The sequence below is a fragment of the Dendrobates tinctorius genome, unplaced genomic scaffold, assembly GCF_039654945.1.
Source record: "Dendrobates tinctorius isolate UK_male_01 unplaced genomic scaffold, ASM3965494v1 ptg000175l, whole genome shotgun sequence".
In the NCBI taxonomy this organism is placed as follows: Eukaryota; Metazoa; Chordata; class Amphibia; order Anura; family Dendrobatidae; genus Dendrobates; species Dendrobates tinctorius.
In genome coordinates this window covers 6,957,727-6,972,532 of record NW_027361842.1, presented here as the reverse complement: position 1 = coordinate 6,972,532, position 14,806 = coordinate 6,957,727, and the positions used below count along the sequence as shown (strand labels likewise).

The 14,806-nt window shown below is 51.0% G+C and overlaps 1 protein-coding gene across 2 annotated transcripts in view; it reads right to left on the bottom strand.

Moving 5' to 3' along the window:
* LOC141054166 (coiled-coil domain-containing protein 17-like) overlaps positions 1-12,888 on the bottom strand; it is a 153,717-nt gene extending 140,829 nt beyond the window's left edge. The window contains exon 1 of one of the 2 annotated variants that reach the window (XM_073551362.1): positions 12,567-12,888. In XM_073551362.1, the coding sequence (XP_073407463.1) occupies positions 12,567-12,701 (135 nt within the window). In that variant the 5' untranslated portion in view covers positions 12,702-12,888. The remainder of the gene's footprint in view (positions 1-12,566) is intronic. The other variant, XM_073551361.1, reaches the window with a different exon arrangement.
* Between the last annotated feature and the right edge of the window lie 1,918 nt (positions 12,889-14,806).

The following is a 14,806-nucleotide window of genomic DNA, read 5'->3' as shown; positions in this document are numbered from 1 at the left end:
ACTTTCTGGCAAATCCACATCCCTCCAGTCACGCACAAACCCTGTACCAGACCTTGCCACGCCAACATTTTCACTTGCCCCACGAGATGCATCCTCCTCCCCTAAGTAATCATCCCCATCATCATCCTCCTCCTCCTCTTCTTCCTCCACCTCGTCCAGGAGAGGTCCCTGAGCAGACAATGGCTGAAAGTCATCAAGGATTCCCTCCTCCTCTTCCTCCTCATCAACATTGGCTGCAGAAGCCTGCTCCTTAAGGTGCGTCAAAGTTTGCATGAGCAGACGCATAAGTGGGATGCTCATGCTTAGGATGGCGTCGTCTGCGCTTACCAGCCGTGTGCATTCCTCAAAACACTGAAGGACTTTACAGAGGTCTTTCAGCTTCGACCACTGCACACCTGTCAACTCCATGTCTGCTCTCAAAGTGCCTGGCCGTGTATCCTCCCACAAATGCATTATGGCCTGCCTCTGCTCGCACAGCCGCTCCACCATGTGCAGGGTGGAGTTCCACCTTGTTGCAATGTCGATAATGAGGCGGTGGTTGGGAAGGTGGAGCAATCGCTGCAGCTTCTGCATACGAACGGAGTGTACAGGCGACCGGCGGATGTGCGCGCACAGTCTTCGCACCTTCTGGAGCAGGGCTGTTAACTCCGGATAATTTTTGAGGAAGCACTGCACCACCAGGTTCAAGGTGTGAGCCAAGCAAGGTATGTGGCTGAGTTTTGAAAGGGCTATGGCTGCCACAAAATTACGGCCGTTATCACTAACTACCTTGCCTGCCTCAAGATGTACACTGCCCAGCCATGACTCAGTTTGTCGCTGAAAGTACTCGGCCAGCACCTCGGTGGTGTGTCTGTCGCCCAAACACATCATCTGCAACACAGCCTGCTGACGCTTTCCACTAGCTGCTCGATAGGGGGACACCTCGTGTGCAACAGTGGCAGCTGCAGATGGCGTGCTCGTACGACTGCGCTCTGTGGACGAGCTTTCGCTTCTGGAGGAGGAGGAGGAGGAGGGTCGAACGCCTACAGCCAACTGTTTCCTATACCGTGGGCTAGGCAGCACTGTCCCACCACCGCTGTCCCCTGTGGACCCTGCATCCACCACATTAACCCAGTGCGCAGTGATGGACACGTAACGGCCCTGGCCATGCCGACTGGACCATGCATCAGTTGTGAGGTGCACCTTTCCGCTCACTGACTGCTTGAGTGCATGGACAATGCGGTCTTTCACATGATGGTGGAGGGCTGGGATGGCTTTGCGAGAGAAGAAGTGGCAACTGGGTAGGTCATAGCGTGGTACTGCATAGGTCATGAGTTTGCGGAAAGCTGCGCTTTCCACCAACCGAAAGGGCATCATCTCAAACGAGATTAGTTTGGCAATGTGGGCGTTCAAACCCAGTGTATGCGGATGAGAGACTGAGTACTTTCTTGACCTACTCATAGTGTCTGGGAGGGTGAGCTGGACTTGAGAGCTGCATATGGTGGAAGTAGCGGTGGACAGGGCGGACTGAGAAAGGGTTGATGATGGTGATGGAGTTGGTGTTCTTTCTGATGGCCTAGAATCAGTCTTTCGTTGATATAACAGTGGGATTCCCTGACTGCTGTGGCCTTGCAACGACACCTCAACATTTGCTGCTGTGCTAACCGGTGGGCTTACAGTGGGGGAAACAATGTAGCGTTGCTGACTACCTTCGTTGTGATCAGTTGCACATGTGGCACTTGAGGTTTGGTGTTGTGTCCACGCTTGCAAGTGCATGGTGTTTAAATGTCTAAGCATGCAACTGGTATTCAAATTTTTCAGATTTTTCCCTCGGCTAAAGGTCTTTGCGCACTTCTTACAGATAACCTTGGCCTGATCATGAGGATTTTGTTCAAAAAAGTGCCACACTGCACTCTTCCTACTTTGGCAGACATTTTGCGGCCTAGCACGCTGTGATGTTTTGACCCTCTGGACAAGCTGTCCAGCAACTCTTTTGATTTTTGGAACCTGTCTTTGAAGTGCTCCGGGCCTGCCAGATAACAGCTGTTGCGATGTCGATGTCTGCTGTGGATGCTCCTCATCTGAGCTATTGTAAGCAGCACCCTCTTCCCCCAATGGATGCCAATCTGGGTCAACAACTGGGTCATCCATCACCTCCTCTTCAATGTCATGTGCACCTTCCTCTGTGTCACCGTGTATGGTGGTATAGTGTGCGGGAAGGGGCACCTGAGTCTCATCAGGGTCAGAATCTGGCTCTGTACACTGCGAGGACAATGTAGTGCTCTGAGTGAATGTACCAGCAGAATCATCCATCAGCGGCTGTGCATCAGTGCACTCCATGTCAGATTCATCTTGGCCTAGGTAATTAACCATTTCACTTGATAATCCAGGCATGGTATGTGAAAACAGCTCCATGGAGTAATCAGTAGTATGGCCTGCGTCATCCTTCAATCTTGGTTGGGGTGAAGGACACAAGGAAAGGTGTGGTTCATGAACATGAGCCTCCAATGACGACTCAGTGCTTTTACTTTTTACAACTGAAGAAGAGGAGGCGAAAGAGCTGGAGGCTGAGTCAGCAATGTAAGACAAAACTTTTTCCTGATGCTCTGGCTTTAAAAGCGGTTTGCCAACTCCTAGAAAACTAAGCCTTCGAAGCCTTATGGAGCCAGACGATGACGCAGGCTCAACACCTCCTGCATTCGGTCCTATTTTGCTCTTGCCACTACCATCAGATCCACCACGAACACCATCATTACCAGCTGCCAACCCCCGCCCAATTCCACGGCCTCTTCCACCAGCCTTCCTCATTTTTGGTAGAAATGTAGATAAAATCCAACAAACTATATAGTAATGTAAAACAAGGTACAAGGTGTCTATAGGACAGGGGAGATTTTGAATTTCTGCTCACACTAGTGGACACTGGACACTTTTGGATTGTGTGAGGCCCACTGAATATCTGAGCGCTATGTCACAGGCTCGATGGCACAGCTGTGACCAAAGTGACTAGAGGATAAGGGAGATTTTGAATTTCTGCAGACACTTGTGGACACTGGACACTTTTGGATTGTGTGAGGCCCACTGAATATCTGAGCGCTATGTCACAGGCTCGATGGCACAGCTGTGACCAAAGTGACTAGAGGATAAGGGAGATTTTGAATTTCTGCAGACACTTGTGGACACTGGACACTTTTGGATTGTGTGAGGCCCACTGAATATCTGAGCGCTATGTCACAGGCTCGATGGCACAGCTGTGACCAAAGTGACTAGAGGATAAGGGAGATTTTGAATTTCTGCAGACACTGGACACTTTTGGATTGTGTGAGGCCCACTGAATATCTGAGCGCTATGTCACAGGCTCGATGGCACAGCTGTGACCAAAGTGACTAGAGGATAAGGGAGATTTTGAATTTCTGCAGACACTTGTGGACACTGGACACTTTTGGATTGTGTGAGGCCCACTGAATATCTGAGCGCTATGTCACAGGCTCGATGGCACAGCTGTGACCAAAGTGACTAGAGGATAAGGGAGATTTTGAATTTCTGCAGACACTGGACACTTTTGGATTGTGTGAGGCCCACTGAATATCTGAGCGCTATGTCACAGGCTCGATGCCACAGCTGTGACCAAAGTGACTAGAGGATAAGTGAGATTTTGAATTTCTGCAGACACTGGACACTTTTGGATTGTGTGAGGCCCACTGAATATCTGAGCGCTATGTCACAGGCTCGATGGCACAGCTGTGACCAAAGTGACTAGAGGATAAGTGAGATTTTGAATTTCTGCAGACACTGGACACTTTTGGATTGTGTGAGGCCCACTGAATATCTGAGCGCTATGTCACAGGCTCGATGGCACAGCTGTGACCAAAGTGACTAGAGGATAAGTGAGATTTTGAATTTCTGCAGACACTGGACACTTTTGGATTGTGTGAGGCCCACTGAATATCTGAGCGCTATGTCACAGGCTCGATGGCACAGCTGTGACCAAAGTGACTAGAGGATAAGGGAGATTTTGAATTTCTGCAGACACTGGACACTTTTGGATTGTGTGAGGCCCACTGAATATCTGAGCGCTATGTCACAGGCTCGATGGCACAGCTGTGACCAAAGTGACTGTTACACCGCTCCGCCATACTCACCCGGCCTCCGCTCCCATGCCGCAGTCGCCCTCCGCTCCCACGCCGCAGCCTCTCTCCACCCGACGGCCGCGGCGGTCACCTGAGACAGGCCCGCGACCGATGCCTTCCCTGCATGCTATGCGCATGCGCCATAGGCCGCGGCCGCGCCTCCTTCCTGCTTCTTATGCTCCGGCTGTGCCCTGACCCGGAAGCACCTTTGGACCAATGGCTGACCAGACGGGGCCATATCAGGCCGCTTCCCCCTGAGGGAGGCGCCTGATCGTTGTGTTTCCTGACACTCTGGCCTCGCTCCATCGTGCACACTCTGCTCCTGCAGTTCCTGTCTCGGCTGCTCCTCACAGCAGCTTCTCAGTCCTGCTACCCGTGTTCCTGGTTACCTACTCCAGTCCTGCCTTCAGTGTTCCTGTCGTCCTACTCCAGTCCTGCCTTGTGTTCCTGCCGTCCTACTCCAGTCCTGCCTTCAGTGTTCCTGCCGTCCTACTCCAGTCCTGCCTTGTGTTCCTGCCGTCCTACTCCAGTCCTGCCTTCAGTGTTCCTGCCGTCCTACTCCAGTCCTGTCTTCAGTGCTCCTGCCGTCCTACTCCAGTCTCAGTCTTACTCCAGTCCATCCTGAGCCGCCCCTCTCGGTACCGGCTACCGTGGTACTCGAACCCCTGGGCCTGCTCCTAACGGTCCCTGTATAGGGGTCGGTTCCACCTGGCAGCTCGCCCGGGGTCCCTCGGTGCCACGGTCCAGAGGGTCCACTCTCGGAGCTCCCGCTCCTGACCACCCACGCTAACAGTACGATCAGGCCATGGACTCCGCCGGTACTACGGCTGCTACCCAGAAAGAGTTGCTATTCCTACGGGAGAATCAGGGGCGCATTATGTCAATCTTGAAGTCGATGGACACCCGTTTGTCGGCCTTACAGGTGGCCGATCCTGGAAATGCCACTCAGCTGGCCAGACTCCAACAGGAGCTGGGTCAGCAGCAAGATACTCAAACCCACATTTTGTCCTACATGGCCTCCTTTGATAGTCGCTTGTCGGCCCTCCAGGCTGCCGCTGCAGTGCCGACTCCTCCCCCTGCGTCTGCTGCTCCTCCGACGCCCCGCCTCGCCAAGCCGCCTCGTTTCTCTGGGGATCCCAAGCTCTGTAGGGGGTTCTTAAATCAGTGTAGTCTCCACTTTGAATGGCTGCCGCAGCAATATCCCTCGGACCGGGCCAAAGTGGCCTTCATCATGTCCCATCTGGAGGGAGAGGCCCTTTCTTGGGTAAACCCGCTCTGGGAACGTGACGACCCGGTCGTTTCGAGTCTTCCGGTTTTCCTGGATACTTTTCGTAAGGTTTTCGATGAGCCGGGCCGGTTAGCCTCTCTCACTGAGTCACTCTTTAACTTACACCAGGGCTCTCTCATGGTCGGACAGTACGCTATTCGCTTTCGCACTATTTCCTCTGAGCTCGGCTGGAATAACGCAGCTTTGGTGGGGGCATTCTGGCGCGGTCTTTCTAGTAAAATAAAGGATGAACTCGCTGGTCGAGATACCCCGTCCACCTTAGAGGACCTTATCTCGCTGGCTACCCGCATTGACCTGCGCTTCCTGGAGCGCGCTCGGGAGTCAGTGAGAGACAGGTGCTCCTCCAGGTCAGTTTCTCCTTTCACTCAGTCGGCCAGCTCACGTTCAGTCGGATCTTCTTCCCTCTCTTCGGGTGAGCCCATGCAGATAGATCATCTCAGGTTGGCCGAGTTACGTCAGAGAGAGAGACGGGCACAAGGTCTGTGCCTCTATTGCGGTCATTCGTCACACTATATCCGCACCTGTCCTAAGAGACAGGGAAACGACTCCACCTAGGTCAGGTAAGAGAGGCCTTCCAAGGTGATGATGATGATTCCTCTCAACCCCTTACGATTTCTGTGCTTTTGGTTTCAGGAGGGAGGCGTGGTTCCGAGGTGGCCTACGTGGATTCGGGCTCAGCAGGTAACTTCATTCGGCCGGAAGAGGTAGACAAATACCAAATTCCCGTAGTCACTCTATCTAACCCAATTCAGATTGCCACCGTGGATGGCAAACCGCTACAGGTGACCGTCACCTTGGTCACTGAAGAGGTGGAATTGCAAATCGGAGCCTTACATCGAGAGAAGATAGCCTTTTACGTTTTACCTAAGCTCTCTCACGCCATTCTACTCGGTCTTCCATGGTTAAGAACTCATCAGCCTGTTCTCGACTGGTCTTCTGGGGAGATACTCCGCTGGGGGCACCCGTGCCAAGCTCGCTGTCTGACTCCTGTCCGCCTGGCGGCCGCTCCACGGTCACCTCCAGACCTCCCGGGTCTTCCTCCAGCTTACAGCTCCTACGCCGATGTTTTTGATAAGAAGGAAGCGGAGGTCCTCCCTCCACACCGGCCGTTTGACTGCCCAATTGAACTTGTTTCTGGTTCAACCCCCCCAAGGGGCAGAATCTACCCTCTGTCTCCCGCGGAGACCACCGCCATGTCCGAGTACGTCCGAGAGAACCTCGCCAAAGGCTTTATATGGAAATCCTCTTCGCCCGCGGGAGCCGGGTTCTTCTTCGTCAAAAAGAAGGACGGGACTCTACGACCATGCATTGACTATAGGGGCTTGAATGAGATTACCATCAAGAACAGGTACCCTCTTCCACTCATTCCGGAACTGTTTGACCGTCTCAGAGGGGCTCGGGTCTTTACCAAGCTGGACCTCAGAGGAGCCTACAATCTGGTCCGTATCCGTGCAGGTGACGAGTGGAAGACCGCTTTCAACACTCGAGATGGCCATTACGAGTACCTGGTCATGCCCTTCGGTCTTTGCAATGCTCCTGCAGTCTTTCAAGAGTTCGTCAACGAGATCTTCCGGGATCTCTTGTACTCATGTGTGGTCGTGTACTTAGACGACATCCTCGTCTTCTCGCCGGACCTCTCGTCCCACAGAAAGAGTGTCCGCCTGGTGCTTCAGCGTCTTCGGGAGAACCGTCTGTATGCAAAGATCGAGAAATGTCTCTTCGAACAGACCTCTCTGCCATTTCTGGGATACATTATCTCCGACGCTGGTCTAAGGATGGATCCCGAGAAGTTGTCTGCCATCCTCAAATGGCCTCGCCCCGTCGGATTAAAGGCGATACAACGATTCCTCGGGTTCGCCAACTATTACCGGCAATTTGTCTCCCACTTCTCCGCGATCACAAGACCCATTTCTGTGCTCACCCGTAAAGGGTCTACTTCCAAGGATTGGTCTCCTGAGGCAGAGGAGGCCTTTCTGTCCCTAAAACGGGCTTTCTCCACGGCTCCGGTCCTGCATCGCCCTGAGAGCGATCGACCTTTTGTACTCGAGGTGGACGCTTCCTCGACTGGTGCCGGGGCGGTGCTGTCCCAGAGAACCGCCTCCGGTCACCTGCACCCTTGTGGCTTCTTCTCGAAGGCCTTTTCTCCATCCAAGTGTAACTACTCGATCGGTGACCGGGAACTTTTGGCCATCAAGTTGGCCTTGGAGGAATGGTGCCACCTCCTGGAAGGAGCTGTCCATCCTTTTGTCATCTTCTCGGACCACAAGAATCTGGCCTATCTCCAGTCTGCCCAGAGACTAAACCCTCGCCAGGCCAGATGGTCTTTATTTTTTGCCCGATTTGATTTCGAGCTCCGATTCCGTCCCGGCAACAAGAATTCCAAAGCCGACGCCCTGTCCAGGGTCTTCCAACCACACGAATCCACGGAGGAACCGTCACATATCATTGATCCCACTAGGATCATCACCGTGGCTCCAGTGAACTGGCTTACTCCTCCGCCTGGCAAGATGCTTGTGCCAGAGAATCTCAAGCAAAAGGTTCTTCTATGGGGGCACTCCTCCAAACTGGCCGGCCATGCCGGAACTAAGAAGACCCTTGACCTTATCAAACGTCACTACTGGTGGCCCTCACTTCGCCAAGATGTACTCGACTTTGTGGCTTCTTGTCCATCCTGTGCAAAGAACAAGGTGCCGCGGAGATCTCCGTCTGGCTTGTTGCTTCCGTTGCCTGTCCCTACGGTTCCTTGGGAGAACATCGCCATGGATTTCATCACCGACCTACCCTGCTCTGCGAGCTGCTCAGTCATTCTGGTGGTGGTGGATCGTTTTTCCAAGATGGCTCACTTCATCCCTCTGCCAGGTCTTCCCTCAGCGCCAGAGCTGGCCGAAATCTTCATTCATCAAGTCTTCAGGCTTCATGGACTACCTCGACGCATTGTGTCTGACCGAGGGGTTCAGTTTACCTCCAAGTTCTGGCGTTCGCTTTGTAAGCTTATGAACGTTTCCCTCGACTTCTCCTCGGCCTACCATCCACAGTCCAACGGACAAGTAGAGCGTACCAACCAGACGCTTACGGGATACTTACGCCACTTCTCTAACGCCCACCAGAACGATTGGGTCAACTTACTCCCCTGGGCAGAGTTCGCTTATAACAACCATGCTGGTGAGTCTTCGGCCAAGTCTCCGTTTTTCATTGTTTTTGGCAGACATCCTGGTGTCCCTCTTCCGATAACCCCTGCCTCTGAGGTACCCGCGGCCAATGCCTTGTCCTCGGAATTTTCTAAGATTTGGGCTGAGACCAACACATCACTCAAGAGATCCGCTGATCAGATGAAGAACTATGCAGACAAAAAGAGGTTGGATTCTCCTCCGTATCGTGTTGGCGACAAGGTCTGGCTCTCCTCCAAATTCGTCCGACTAAAACTGCCCTCCTACAAGTTGGGTCCACGCTACAACGGTCCGTTTGAAATTCTGGGACGTATTAACGAAGTTGCCTACAAATTGAGGTTGCCTGCTTCGCTCCGGATCCCGAACACCTTTCACGTCTCTCTCCTGAAGCCTGTGGTGCTGAATCGTTTCCATTCCTCCCTTGATCTTGGTCCTCAGCCGGTGGGTGCCGACAACGTTTTTGAAGTGCAGGACATCCTCGCTGTGAAAAGGGTTAGAGGTAGGACTTTCTTTCTCGTTGATTGGAAGGGCTTTGGTCCTGAGGAGAGATCCTGGGAGCCTCGGGAGAATATTAATGCTCCCCCGTATCCTCAAGAGGTTTCTTGTTAATCTCCGGGGGGGGCGGCTTAGGGGAGGGGGTACTGTTACACCGCTCCGCTATACTCACCCGGCCTCCGCTCCCACGCCGCAGTCGCCCTCCGCTCCCACGCCGCAGCCTCTCTCCACCCGACGGCCGCGGCGGTCACCTGAGACAGGCCCGCGACCGATGCCTTCCCTGCATGCTATGCGCATGCGCCATAGGCCGCGGCTGCGCCTCCTTCCTGCTTCTTATGCTCCGGCTGTGCCCTGACCCGGAAGCACCTTTGGACCAATGGCTGACCAGACGGGGCCATATCAGGCCGCTTCCCCCTGAGGGAGGCGCCTGATCGTTGTGTTTCCTGACACTCTGGCCTCGCTCCATCGTGCACACTCTGCTCCTGCAGTTCCTGTCTCGGCTGCTCCTCACAGCAGCTTCTCAGTCCTGCTACCCGTGTTCCTGGTTACCTACTCCAGTCCTGCCTTCAGTGTTCCTGTCGTCCTACTCCAGTCCTGCCTTGTGTTCCTGCCGTCCTACTCCAGTCCTGCCTTCAGTGTTCCTGCCGTCCTACTCCAGTCCTGCCTTGTGTTCCTGCCGTCCTACTCCAGTCCTGCCTTCAGTGTTCCTGCCGTCCTACTCCAGTCCTGTCTTCAGTGCTCCTGCTGTCCTACTCCAGTCTCAGTCTTACTCCAGTCCATCCTGAGCCGCCCCTCTTGGTACCGGCTACCGTGGTACTCGAACCCCTGGGCCTGCTCCTAACGGTCCCTGTATAGGGGTCGGTTCCACCTGGCAGCTCGCCCGGGGTCCCTCGGTGCCACGGTCCAGAGGGTCCACTCTCGGAGCTCCCACTCCTGACCACCCACGCTAACAGTGACTAGAGGATAAGTGAGATTTTGAATTTCTGCAGACACTGGACACTTTTGGATTGTGTGAGGCCCACTGAATATCTGAGCGCTATGTCACAGGCTCGATGGCACAGCTGTGACCAAAGTGACTAGAGGATAAGGGAGATTTTGAATTTCTGCAGACACTTGTGGACACTGGACACTTTTGGATTGTGTGAGGCCCACTGAATATCTGAGCGCTATGTCACAGGCTCGATGGCACAGCTGTGACCAAAGTGACTAGAGGATAAGGGAGATTTTGAATTTCTGCAGACACTGGACACTTTTGGATTGTGTGAGGCCCACTGAATATCTGAGCGCTATGTCACAGGCTCGATGGCACAGCTGTGACTAGAGGATAAGGGAGATTTTGAATTTCTGCAGACACTTGTGGACACTGGACACTTTTGGATTGTGTGAGGCCCACTGAATATCTGAGCGCTATGTCACAGGCTCGATGGCACAGCTGTGACCAAAGTGACTAGAGGATAAGTGAGATTTTGAATTTCTGCAGACACTGGACACTTTTGGATTGTGTGAGGCCCACTGAATATCTGAGCGCTATGTCACAGGCTCGATGGCACAGCTGTGACCAAAGTGACTAGAGGATAAGGGAGATTTTGAATTTCTGCAGACACTGGACACTTTTGGATTGTGTGAGGCCCACTGAATATCTGAGCGCTATGTCACAGGCTCGATGGCACAGCTGTGACCAAAGTGACTAGAGGATAAGGGAGATTTTGAATTTCTGCAGACACTTGTGGACACTGGACACTTTTGGATTGTGTGAGGCCCACTGAATATCTGAGCGCTATGTCACAGGCTCGATGGCACAGCTGTGACCAAAGTGACTAGAGGATAAGTGAGATTTTGAATTTCTGCAGACACTGGACACTTTTGGATTGTGTGAGGCCCACTGAATATCTGAGCGCTATGTCACAGGCTCGATGGCACAGCTGTGACCAAAGTGACTAGAGGATAAGGGAGATTTTGAATTTCTGCAGACACTTGTGGACACTGGACACTTTTGGATTGTGTGAGGCCCACTGAATATCTGAGCGCTATGTCACAGGCTCGATGGCACAGCTGTGACCAAAGTGACTAGAGGATAAGTGAGATTTTGAATTTCTGCAGACACTGGACACTTTTGGATTGTGTGAGGCCCACTGAATATCTGAGCGCTATGTCACAGGCTCGATGGCACAGCTGTGACCAAAGTGACTAGAGGATAAGTGAGATTTTGAATTTCTGCAGACACTGGACACTTTTGGATTGTGTGAGGCCCACTGAATATCTGAGCGCTATGTCACAGGCTCGATGGCACAGCTGTGACCAAAGTGACTAGAGGATAAGGGAGATTTTGAATTTCTGCAGACACTTGTGGACACTGGACACTTTTGGATTGTGTGAGGCCCACTGAATATCACAGCGCTATGTCACAGGCAGAAATTGGCTAGTGTATCACAAACTACAAGGTGTATGTAGAATTGGGCAGAGTAGGAATCTCCCTAGAGTGCAGGTCTGTAAGAACGGAACATGTCCTCGACTTATTCTCACAGAGTGACACAGATAGCTTCACTGTGGCTGTGATAACAGCCATTACACGGTACTGTGTGAGGAGCGTACACCGCTGTATGGTGTGAAATAATGCACGCTCAGTACCTCAGCAGGACAAAAAAAAAATTGGGATTGCTTTTAAAAAAGCAGTTTGCAGCTCAGTACCTCAGCAGGACAAAAAAAAAAAATTGGGATTGCTTTTAAAAAAGCAGTTTGCAGAGCAGTGGGTAAACAGCAATGCAGCTGTCAGGAAGCCTTAGAAGGCAGCCCAACAACCAACACCACTGATACACCACAATATAGCCTCCCCTTGCACTGCACACACAGTGACTGGTGTGTTGTACAGGCACAATCGCTAGCAGCAGAAGCAGTTTTTTTTTCTTCTTCCCTGCCTAACGCTCTCCCTACAGAATCAGCAGCAACCTCTCCCTATGCTAAGATCGGCAGAAGTAAGATGGCGGTCGGCGTGCACGCCCTTTTATAACCCCTGTGACGCCCACCAAAGCAAGCCAATCACTTGCATGCCCTTCTGAAAGATGGTGGTGACCCGTGCCTATGTCATCACGTTGCCCACAGTGTCCGTGGATCCTGATTGGCTGAAAAAGAGCGCAAAACAAACTTTTGAAACGCGACTTTGGCGCGTAAGTCGCCGACCTCGTGGCCGACCTCATCCTAGGGTCGGGTTTCGTTTCATGAAACCCGACTTTGCCAAAAGTCGGCGACTTTTGAAATTTTTCGACCCGTTTCGCTCAACTCTACTGATGAATTTAGATAGTGAGTCCCAATGGGGACAGTGAGTTACAACAATGACTGTTCTGCACTTGGGAATATGTTGGTTCTATATAAAGAGGCAAAATAGAATACAGTACAAAATACATGACTACATTTTTAGGATCCACTATATATTCTATAGATATTTAAAAAACAAACACAAAACATATTATTAATAGGAAGACTAATAAAAGAAACTACCACGTAAAAACTTACCATGTCCTGAGGCGTCTGTGTTTCTCTTGCTCTGCCAATGTCTCCACCAATACAGAATTTGTCTCTGTGTTTTTGCAGTAATAATGAAGACTTGAAAGTCATATTGCAACTTGGGCAGCGTAATATGTCTGTCATCCTGACAATTCTGTTAGAGATTACTGTTAAAAGTTAAATATTTAATTCATTAATTTTCTCTTTTCCGTTTGGTCTCAGATGTTAAAATGTTGCACGTTTATATATTAAATAATAAACATGCAAAACACTTGAAATATATCCCTACAGGTTTTTCTTCAGTACTTAATCAGATCATATCCTTTGCTTGCTGTAGTTTCCCAGCTCCTGAGCTTAGCTGACCCCTCCCCAGTGTTATAACAAAGAGCTGGATGGCAACCTGTGTTTGTGTATAACTTCTCCTAACTTATCACAAAACCACAACTACAGATTTGGAAGGCTTCACAGCAGCATCTACAGGCAAGACTGGAAACTGCAGAGTGTACACCTTGTGAGGAGAAATGTCAGCGCCCACATCAATATTTACTTAATCTATATCCTTTTTATTCATTTATTTGCACCAGAAATCATTGTCGAATATTTCATGAGCTGGGCTAAGCCTTTCTGGGTCCCTGTGTGCTGTCATTGTGCAAAGTGCTCTGTGATTGTGCACATCGCACAATGACAGTGCGCAGGGACTAGACCCGCCCCTGAAACAAGCATCACAAGGTTTTTGTAGAGACTGTAGAAAGGGAAATATTCAAACAGTTCTCATGGCAGTAATCTCCCCACTCAATTATTTCCCCGGCTTGCCAATCCATCAACGGATTAGGTTTCACCAACCAGGGAAGACACAATACAATTGGGGTGGGAAGACCGTCCTGGACATTGCAAGGAATTATTTCAGAATGAACCAACCCCACCCTCAGTTTTATATTCTGTACAATTTGAGTGAGAGCTTTCTGTGCAAGTGGTGTTGAGTCGATGGTGAAGATGGGAATGAGCTTAGATAAAGCACAGCAAACTAGCCCGTGAGTTCTGGCAAACCTAGCATCAGCCATGCTGACTCCAGCTCCACTGTCAACAAACACATAAATCTCCTCAGTCTTGCTCTCCAGCACCACCTCTGCTGTCAGGACAAACAGGGAACTGCAGGTTGACGTAAAATGCACACTTTTCTTATTCCACACCAGACTACCAAGGGTTAAACGAGCCTCCTTTTGTTTAGGCATTAAAGGGCAGGCCTCAATAAAATGTCCCTTTTTTCCACAAAAAAAACACACAACTTATTTTTGCAAACATCCTGGGAAATGGATGATGCAGAGGCACCCCTTAACTGCATGTGTTCCACCACCTTCTCCTATTCGGATTCACCTCTTGACGGCTCCCCTGGCAAAGGGGCAGTACCCTGAAAAAGAGGCTCCAGAGAAAGTGGTCGTAACCACCTATATCGAAGACATCTGTCAACACGTATAGCCAATGACATAGCAGCCTCCAAGGACTCAGGGTTTTCATATACCCCCAAGGCATCTGAAAACTTTCAGTGAGACCCTGAAGAAATTGGCATCTGAGAGCCGGCTCATTCAACTTAGTATCAGTTGCCCACCTGCGAAATTCGGAGTTATACTTCTCCACTGACCGATTCCCTTGCTGAAGGTAACACAACCAGGACTCAGCCAAGGCGACTTGGTCAGGATCATCATAGATAAGGGCTAGAGCCTGAAAAATTGCCTCCACAGACTCTAGTCTGTGTCAGGACAAACTGAATCCTGCGGCAAAGTGAAAGCCCAGGACTGAGGATCTCCCTGTAGTAGAGAGATCACAATACCAACTTATTGCTTTTCATTTTTGGAGGAGTGAGGACGAAATGTAAAATAAAGTTTGCAAGCTTCCTTAAACTTAAAAAACTTGTCTCTTCCTCCAGAAAACCTGTCTGGGAGGGCAACCTTGGGTTCAGGTTGGACCGGCCTACCTGAAGACCCCAACATCAGTGACCTGCAGCCACCACATATCGGAGGTCATTCACCTCCAGAGACAGACAGCATGGCTGCTCTGTCAGCCCTGCGACCTGATCCTTACCAAGGGAGAAAAGAAAAAAAACAAAACACACCTGAAAAAACACACACACAAACAAAAAACACATGTCTGTTTTTATTTCCAGAAATATGCTCAGCCAGTGATAATGTCACACACATTGTAGGAAAGACTAAATGCAACACAAAGGGATGAGGGGAAGGGAGCTCAACACT